General features: G+C 46.9%; 1 protein-coding gene across 6 annotated transcripts in view; it reads right to left on the reverse strand.

Annotated features, from left to right (window-relative positions):
- Nucleotides 1-6,340: 6,340 nt before the first annotated feature.
- The window catches only part of GDAP1L1 (ganglioside induced differentiation associated protein 1-like 1), a 39,164-nt gene continuing 35,315 nt past the window's right edge, over nt 6,341-10,189 (reverse strand). For all 6 annotated transcript variants that reach the window (XM_011929013.1, XM_011929012.1, XM_011929009.1 and 3 more), the window contains one exon: nt 6,341-7,740. In XM_011929013.1, the coding sequence (XP_011784403.1) occupies nt 7,397-7,740 (344 nt within the window). In that variant the 3' untranslated portion in view covers nt 6,341-7,396. The remainder of the gene's footprint in view (nt 7,741-10,189) is intronic.

Consider the following 10,189-nt stretch of genomic DNA (forward strand, 5'->3'; position numbering starts at 1 on the left):
TGAGCCACCACACCCAGCCAGAGTCTACCCTTTTCTCCAGCAATCTACCTGATCTTCTTCTCATTCACAGTTATTCCTTATGCTAGAGGCTGCTAGCTGTCCACGAAAATCTGTTCTCTTCTTCCTTAGCAATAGACTACCCAGTCAGAGAATACATTTCCCAGCCTCCTTTGCAGCTGGGTGAGGCCCTCCATTCTTACCATTGGAATGTGAGCAGAAGTGATACGTTGCTCTTTCTCTTCATGCAGATATCCTTAGAAAAGCTACAGTGTGTTGGCCATTTAATGGAGAAAACTCAGTTGGGCAACAGTCTTTCCACAGGTTCTAGGAAGAGTTACCAGCTCTTCTAACAACTGAAGACCCTCCCTGTCTCCAAACCCAGATGGGAGTTTCTCTGTCTTTGCTGTGGGCAGTCATCTCCAAATCTCAGCAGGACCAAACCAACTGATCCCCCTCTTCCTGCTGATCAGTATTTCACTTATTGTTCTGGGCAAAATTGCTTTCCACCCTGCTTCCAGAGTTCCTCTTACCTTCAAGCAATATTGCTCTCTTCTTTAGCCCCAAAGCTGGAGGCTCCCTGGGGTTAGGGACTGGGTCCTACTTAATGACTCTGGCCCAGGGTAGGTGCTTCAGGAGTGTTTGTGAATGGATTCTCTTCCTCGTCCTCCTGCTAGGGATCCCGAGCCCAGGGCAACGCTAATCTGCTTCTGCTCCAGCAGACAGAAGAGGCTGACTCGAAGCATCCTCCCAGCTCTAATCCTTGGCCTCCCCCGAAATAGGCATCTCTGCTTTCTCCCTGGAAGTGAAATGGTCAAAACACCTGTCAGAGAGTCAAGAGAGCTGTGCTCAGATCTGACTCTACCCTGACTTTGTGTGCAACCTTGGGTGAGCTATTTAATCTCTCTGAGCCTCAACTTCTTCATCTGAACGAGGAGTATGTGTAACACTCTGCGCCCTTTCTACATCTTAGGGTGGTCTTAAGGGTCAAATGTTTGTGACAGTGCTTGAAAGCACCACGATAATTGCTTTAGGATGGTTTCCTCAGAAACAGACTCTGAGATGAGATTTACATTTAGAAGGTTTATTGGGAAGTGCTCTTGGAAACGTCACCTGCAAGGGAGTGCGACACGCAGGGAACAGCAGAGAGAGAAGTTGAACTGTGATGCAGTTGTACCAGAACCTTAGCTGATCCTGTGGAGAGTTGTGGGTCTGGGATGGCCCTTCAGAGATGTCCTAAATTGAAGTGAGAAGGGTCAGACCTTTCTATCTCTGTACCTACCACTCGTTGGATGTGAACTACCCTTAGGGAAGTGAAGTAACCTTGAATGAGACAGCTCCCTTCAACTGAAGCAGTGTCCCAAGAAGGACTCAGCTGTGAGCCATTAACAGCCAATCCTCCGAGTCCCTGGGGAAACAAGGGTGGCAGTCCCAGTACCTATTACAACAACAATATTAATAACCCATGCAACTGTAATAATAACTGGAATAGTAAGTAACATTCCATTGCAAATGTATAGCACTTGATTAATTTATAAAGTAATCTCACTATCATTATCTTAGTTCCTCAACATAATCTGCTGAGGTGAGTAGGGGGTGAATTTTTAACCTTGTATTTAAAAGGTTAAATACAATATCTTGTATTTAACAAGAGGTGAGGGACCTGAAGTTCAGCAAGGTTAGTGTCCTGGGCGATGTCCATTGCCTCTGACCTCCACCCTTCCCCTCCGCATGCTCCTCTGTATCCCCAGGATAGGAAGCCTGCCTTGTGCATTTCTCATCCTGCTTTCCTTTGGGCTCTGCTAGTGGAAGACACTGGTGGAGATTGGGAGGTGGAGGAAACAAGGACATTTTAAATTTTTTCTCTGATTCTAGAAATGGGCTCTGGCAGTGGCAGTGGGTGACTGAAGGTGACTGTAGATGGTCCTGGGCTCTAACAATATGAAAAGCATTTTAGCAATCAGCAGGAGTGGGGGTTTCCAGGTTTTTTTTCAGCAGCAGTGGTGAAGTTCCATGAGCTTCAGTAGCGGCAGCAGTACCCTCAGTCATTCAGTAGCAATGGCAGGCTCGTGGGCTCCATTCCATTATTCAGATACAGTCTGGACCCCTGCTCCATTCCATTATTCAGATACAGTTCACCCCTGTGGGTGAACTCAGATGAATCTGCCAACCTTGACCTCCAAATCAACCCGGGCCCTCTTTAACAGTGGAAGCATCCCTCCCCCTCTTCTGAGAAGATCATTCTCTTGCTTGAAGACTTGTAATGACCTCATCCAAGACAGTTTCCTTGCAAGGGGGTGCCTCATCTCAAGGCCAACTCCAGCACCCTTCACTGCTTCCAGACCCACACATGCCCCAGGAGAGCAAGTTCAGAGCCTGACCCAGAAGAGAGTCTATGACACCAAAGAATAAAAATGTTTTGTTAATGTATGTTGACAGAGACCTGGGGGAGTGTGTGGCAATGCGATATGAAGATGCCAGACCAAGAAGAACAAACCATGTTAGGCTGGGTTAAATTTATGAATATTCATGCATTTTCTGGAGAGTCTAGATTTAATGTGTTATCTCAGCATTTGCAAGTGATTCTAATGGTTTCCTGGATAGATTAACTGAAACCAGGACTTAGTGGTGGTCTACGTTCATTGAAGTTGAGATACCAGAATTTCCCTAAGATACTGTTAAGGGAGGAATTCAAAGTTTTAAGGAAATAGGAATGTTGGGATGGATTTACTATGTGTGGTTTTAAAAAATATCATGGGGTAACATCTTTCTTTTTTAATTTTAATTTTAATTTTAATTTTTTTGAGACAGGGTCTCATTATGTTGCCCAGGCTGGTCTGAAACTCCTGGCCTCAGTTGGTCCTCTCATCTCAGCTTCCAGAGTAACTAGGATTACAGGCGCCCCACCACACCCAGTCGTTATGTATGACTTGATGCTGACCCTATCAGCTACTTTAAGTCCACCAGGAGGGCCCAGAGGACGCTCCTTTCACTAAGGCATTGAGCAAGCACTGGCAGAGAAAGCACTAGTACCATTCAAAAGCCTGAAGTACTTTCCTCTATAGCCAGGTGTGACAGTGGGAAGTGCTGCCACTGAAATGGCCTTCCTGGTTTTGATGAGGAGTGGCAGAGTCTAAGTGGCAGCACGTACTGCCAGAGAGGAGTTGGATGCAAATACTCCACTATGGCAGCAGAGCCATAGCAGCCACTGGAATATTTTGATCTCCCCATCATGAACTGGGTATCATCTGATCCATCAAGCCATAAAGCTAGGCATATACAGTAGGATCATTCTACCATCAAGTGAAAGTGACGTAGCTCAGACAATGGCATCTATTTCACCACATTGCTGCCTCTTCCTCAGTCAACACCAGAGGCCTTATGGCAAATGCCCTATAATCAGTTGATGGAGGAAGAAAAAACTCAGGTCTGGCACCACCTGTAAGTGGATAGTTGCAGCACTACAGGAATGCCCCAAAAGACATTGCAGAAGGCAAATCCTCGCAGTGAACAGAATTTCAAGCAGTATGTCTGCTTGTCTGCCCTATCAAGCTAGAGACAGAAGTCCAGGAATACAAATCTGTACATATTCGTGGGACGGATGGTTTGGGTGGATGCTCATGAACATGGAAAGAAGATTGGAAGATTGATAACAAGGAGCTCTGTGGGAGAAGGAATGTGGATGGGCCCCTAACAATGGACACAGAATGGGAGGATATTTGTGTCCTATGCACATGTTCCCCCAAACAGTGCCCACTGCAGAGGAAACCATTGTTCAAGAAACCAATGGACAAGATGCCTTGTTCTATAGCTGTCTGTCATTCTCTTTCCCCAGCCACTCTAGTGCTTGCTCAATAGGCTGATGTACAAAAGGGCCATGGTAATTGAGCTAGAGGTTATAGATGGATACAACAACACGGACTTCCTCTGATTAAGACTGATTTAGTGAATACCACTGCAGAGTGCCCAGTGTGCACAATTCCTAATATGACACCGCTCACCATAGGAACCAGCTATCTGAGAGCAGATAGGTCACACTGAACCCCTTCCATCACAGAGGAAGCAGCAGTTTGTACTCACTTATTCTCTGTATGCGTTTGACTTCTCCGACCACTATATCCATGGACTTATGAATGCCTTGGTTCCAGTGTTGGTATTGCAGATAACATTGCTTCTGACCAAAGAGTTGATATTACCGCAAAAGAAATTCAGCAATGTAGTTATACCCATGGGATATTGTGGCCTTACCATGTACTCTCTTGTCTAGAAGGAAGTACTCTCTTATCTAGAAGGAGCTGGTCTTATCGAACACTGAAATGACCTCTTGAAGACTGTTACGGTGACAGCCAGGAGACACTGCAATGTGGAGTGCTGTCCTACAGGATACAGTATGTACTTTGAACCAACCACAGTGCTGTTTCTCCCACTACCAGAGAACACGAGTCGAGTTTAGCAATGCTGAGGTGGAAGTGACTCTCACTATTATACAAATAACCCATTCCTAAAACTGTTGCTTCACATCCCTGAAGCTTTGGATTTTAATAGTTTAGAAATTATAGCTCCTAAGGGAGGAGTCCATCTATTGAAGAATAATTCAGTGGCTCAATTAAGTTAGAAGTTGAGACTGCCACTTGGCCATTTTGAGCTCCTCATACCCTTGAAACTGTAGGCAAAGTAGTGTGTTTCTCTACAGGCTGGGATGATTGAGCTGATTACCAGGGCTAAACTGGGTTACTCCTGCACAACGATAGCATGGAAGAATAGGGGATTGTCTGCGGTGCCACATAATACTTCCGCATCTGATAGTAATGGAAGACCGTAGCAATCCAAGGACCACCACAGTCTGAGTCATGTCACCAGGTAAAATACCCTAACTAACTGAGGTGCTGGCTGAGGGCAAAGAGAACCTAGAATAGCTAGTGAGAAAAGAGAAATTATAAATATCAACAGTGTCCTTGGAATCAATTACAGAAATGAGACCTATAGCAGTTCTGAGTATTTTCTTCTTTGCTTGGGGTGTGTGTGTGTGTGTGTGTGTGTGTGTGTAATTGACTATAGGGAATGCTAGTGACGGTCAAATTTATGTTTTCATCTGTATATTATAGTAGATTGAGGTATGGGTGTGATCTCTAGAGCTAGAGGAGGAATGAGAAGAGAATCCACCATTATCCAGAGTGATGTTACCAACTGATGGGGCTTTGTGAGTCTCATTTTTGGAGAGAGGGTTAGCACATCCTCACTGCAGGAGGGCAGTAGATCCTGTGAGGATTGAGTATGTTGTTCTTGAGCAGAAATTGAATGAAGAATGGGGAGGATCTGTGTGAATGCTTGATTTTTTTGTTTGTTTGGTTTTTGAGATGGAGTCTCGCTCTGTCGCCAGGCTGGAGTGCAGTGGTGCGATCTCAGCTCACTGCAACCTCTGCCTCCTGGGTTCAAGCGATTCTCGTGCCTCAGCCTCCTGAGTAGCTGGGATTACAGGCATGTGCCACCACGCCCAGCTAATTTTTGTATTTTTAGTAGAGACGAGGTTTCACCGTGTTGACCAGGCTGGTCTCGAACTCCTGACCTTGTGATCCGCCCACCTTAGCCTCCCAAAGTGCTGGGATTACAGGTGTGAGCCACCACACCCAGCCTGTGTGAATGTTTGATTAGCCAAGGGGATGGATGGTGCCAGACAGTGTTCATGGTCTGTAAGTTCCACCTTTGCCCTGTCTTGGCCCTAGATGACTAAACTTTCTTTTTACCTTGATGAAAAAGATGTGCAAATTCTTAATACTTTTTTTTTTTTGCAAAATAAAGTAAAACTATGCCTTATATTCTATACATTATACTCCTGATTTAATGTTACTTGGGCATTTAAAATACATTTTTCCCTCTGGGAAATTGGGGTGGGGGGCATGTGCCCTGGGTGCCCCCTTAGGTCCATATATAGGTTTATTTTATTTTATTTTCTAGAGATGGAGTCTCGCTATGTTGCCCAGGCTTGTCTTGAACTCCTGTCCTGGAGCAATTCTCCCACCTTGGTCTCCCAAAGCACTGGGATTATAGATGTGAGTCACCACACCTGGCCCTTGCACAAGTTAATGAGAGCAAAGGGTTATAAACATGCCCTGTAACCTGTAAAATGCTGTGCCTAAATGAGCTGGGTTGGTGTTAAGGTCAGAGCCCTGGAAAGTCAATCTGGAAGCCAGCCCTAGACCCAGCAACTTGAGACTGGGAGTGAACTCTTGCTTGCTCTTGTGAAGAACTGAGACTGAAACCTCACATCTCTACCCTTCTGGCTCCAGCGCTTGGCAATGAGAACTAGATGGACAACATAGGTTTAGAAATGAAAAGCAACTGCTCCTCCTGGATGCTTTATTGGGGCTTTCGGTGGTTTCTATGCATGAGCGGCAGTGACACCAAGACCCTTTCCCAGCATGCAAAAGGCACAGGAAAGTGAGACCCAACCAGGGTGGGTGGCATGGATGCAGAGACTTCCCCCCTCCCCCCGGCTCCATGGCACGGTGTAGCATGGGGGCAACCCTGGGAGGGGGGGTATTGAAGGAGGTGGCTTGGGCGGAGGCTGGGAGGGGGACCCAGGTTTGTCCACCTCCAGGTCCGCCCCTGCACTTGGGCTGGACTGACCTTCTGAGAGAGGCTCAACATGGCTTTTACTGAAAGTCCCACCTCACAGGATAGAAAAACTCAAGGTAGGAAGGGGATGATGGCTGCTGCCTTCAGAGATTTCTAATAACGCTAAACCCAACACATGGGCCAAATCAGAAGGGCAATGAGAGGGTGCGCTCATGGTGTCCGTCCCCACCGCGGCCTGGTTTTGGAGTGCCACTGCCTTGGCTCAAGCCAGTCCATGTCCAGGAGAAGCGTGAAGCCCCGTCTGATCTTCAGGGACCTCCCATGGGGTCTCCGGTTATCCAGCCCCATTCAGAGGTACCGGTTAGAGGAGTTGAGTCTTGATGTTGGCTTTGTCCTGTGGAAGAGTTCCCTGGGCAAGAGGGAAGGGGAGGCGAGGGGTCAGGCCCTCTGAGTCCCCAGCACCTCCCAGAATCTGGGCCCTGGTGGATGAAACATCCTGGGACTCATCTCAGGTTCTAACCAGTCCCCGCAGTTCCATCTTGAGACCTTGAATCGAAAGAAAAGGCATTCGTGTTTTGTTTCTGGTTTTTGTCTTTCTCTCGCTTCCTCTCTCTCTTTTAGTAGAGCCGTGGCCTTGAGTCACAGCATTGGCAATGTCTACTTCTAAACTATGGAATGTTTTCACACTGACGATATTATTACTCAGAACAAAGGGCGGGGAGGGCTGTCCAAGTGTTCATGAGACAGTGAGTTACTGAGAGCTCACGGGGAATCACACAGCACAGAGACACCGACAGTCAGACACCAAGCCCCAGGCCTGGCCCTAGATGTATTTTTTCTTGAGGTACCAGTAGGCAAAGTAGCCCATCCCACCCAGGGAGCCCATGAGGAAGGACGCCCCGAAGAAGGATGGGGGTTTCCTCTTGACCAGCCGGAAAGCATTGGGGATGACGGCCGACAGCAGGGTGGTGTGGATGTCACCCAGGACTTTCCGGAAGGCAAAGCGTCTCTGGACCCTCTCAAAGAAGGACTGCAGGTTGGGCCGGCTGCCATCTTCCCAGTATTTCTTGGATAGTCCCAGGAACTTGAGGCGGTGCAGGGTGGCCCCCAGGAGGACATCAGCGAGGGTGAAGGCACAGCCACAGAGCCACAGCTCGCATTTCTGCCCTAGAGTGGAAGAGAGAGGAGGCAAGGGGATCAACCTCCCCTAACACACACACTCACTTTTCTCCATGAGCTCCTCTGGCTTCTGCACACCTGCCCCAGTATTTTCTGAGGGTTACTCATTCCTGTACAACTTCAGTGATTTTTGCCATATCCTTATGCTACTTCCATTGTTATTTTTTTCTTTAAATTGACTTTTTTTCTCTTTCCTTTTTTTATCCTCATTTTATAGCTGATACATCAGCTGACTTTTAAAGTGCAAATACGTGGCCAGGTGTGGTGGTTCACACCTGTAATCTCAGCACTTTGGGAGGCCAAGGTGAGCGGATCATTTGAGGTCAGGAGTTCAAGACCAGCCTGGCCACCATGGTGAAACCCCATCTCTACTAAAAATATAAAAATTATCTGGGTGTGGTGGTGCACATCTGTAATCCCAGCTACTCAGGAGGCTGAGGCAGGAGAATTGCTTCAACCTGGGAGATGAAGGTTGCAGTGAGTCAAGACTGTGCCACTGCACTCTAGCCTGGGCGACAGAGTGAGACTCTCAAATAAATAAAGTGCAAGTATGTGTCATGAAACTCCAGACACATATGCAACTACCCCTTTGACAGCTCCATTTGGTGTACACTCTGCATTTCAAACTCAAAATGGAATTCCTGATTGTCGCCCCCAGAGCCACTACGCTCATCCCCATCTCAGTAATGGAACCTCCACCCTTGCGGTTGCTCTGCCCAAAATCCTCAGAGCCACCATGAATTCTCTTTCTTTCTTTCTTTCTTTTTTTTTGAAATAGAGTCTTGCTCTGTCACCCATGCTGGAGTGCAGTGGCACGATCTCAGTTCACTGCAACCTCCACCTCCCAGGTTCAAGCAGTTCTCCTGCTTCAGCCTCCCTAGTAGCTGGGATTACAGGCGTGCACCACCATGCCTGGCTAATTTTTGTATTTTTAGTAGAGACAGGGTTTCACCATGTTGGCCAGACTGGTCTTGAATTCCTGACCTCAGGTGATCTGCCCACCTCAGCCTCCCAAAGTGCTGGGATTACAGGCATGAGCCACCGCGCCCGGCCCCACCATGAATTCTCTTTCACCCCCACATACAATTTGTCAGCAATTTCCAACAGTGTTATCTTCAAAATACATCCAGAATCTGATACCGCCTCTACTTGTACCAGCCTTGTCCAAACAACCATTATCTTCTAAGTTATCATAATGACCTTTTAAAAGTTCTCCGTTTCTGCCCTTGTCCCCTAGAATCTATTCTTGGCACAGCATCCAAAGTGGTCATGTTAAAATTTAAGTGTCGGATAATGTCACTTCTCCCTTCTCAAACCCCTCTAATGATGATGCACCCATTGGGGCCAGAGTAAAAGCGGAAATCCTTCCAAGCCCTGTAAGGCCCTGTGTGATCTGGCCCCCAGGTACCTTTCAGACCTCAGAGTCTGCTTCTCTCCCACTTCCTCACTCTTCTCCAGCCACGTTGGACTTCTGCAGCTCCTCACATCTGGGACATTCCTACCACAGGGCCTTTGCCCTTGCTGTTCCCTCTGCCTCAGTCTTCTCCTGCACAGCCTCAGAGCTCATTCCTCTACCTCCTTCACATCTTTACTCACATGCCATTTTCTCATGGGCTTCCCAGACCACCAATTTGAAATGGAAATTTTGGTTGGGTGCCGTGGCTCACGCCTGTAATCCCAATCCCGACACTTTGGGAGGCCGAGGTGTCTCTACTAAAAATACAAACATTAGCCGGGCATGGTGGCAGGTGCCTGTAATCCCAGCTTCTCGGGAGGCTGAGGCATGAGAATCACTTGAACCCAGGAGGCAGGGGTTGCAGTGAGCCGAGATTGTGCCACTGCACTCCAGCCTGAGCAACAAGAGCAAAACTCCGTCTCAAAATAAATAAAAATAAAAATAAAGAAATAAAATGGAAGTTGTAAATGGAAATTATAAATTGGTGGTCTGTGAAGCCCAGGAGAAGCTGGCATGTGAGCAAAGATGTGAAGGAGGTGGAGGAAGACCTTACCCAGCAGTCACTCTCCCCTCCCCTGCTTTGTTTTCTTCCGTAGAACGTAGCACCACATTTCACCATCTACTTGACATTCTCATTTTGTTTATTGTCTGTTGTCCTCTACTAGAGTGGAAACTCCATGAGGGCAGGGATTTTGGTCTGTCTTGTCTGTGGCTGTATCCTTTGCATCTAGAACTGTGCCTGGCATACAATAGGTGCTCAATAAATCTTTACTGAATTATTGATGAATGAAAAAATAAACTGTATCATTAACTGTAGTATTAAATGCTTCGCTATAAACTATCTACAATGGTAAAAGTAAACATAACAAAAACAAAACAAATGCAATTAAATTCCAGCTGGATACTACTGCCTGTCAAGCTCTCTGCACCAAAGACTGACTTTCTTTCTTTCTTTCTTTCTTTCTTTCTTTCTTTCTTTCT

Source organism: Colobus angolensis, unplaced genomic scaffold, assembly GCF_000951035.1.
Source record: "Colobus angolensis palliatus isolate OR3802 unplaced genomic scaffold, Cang.pa_1.0 Scaffold8, whole genome shotgun sequence".
Lineage (NCBI taxonomy): Eukaryota > Metazoa > Chordata > Mammalia > Primates > Cercopithecidae > Colobus > Colobus angolensis.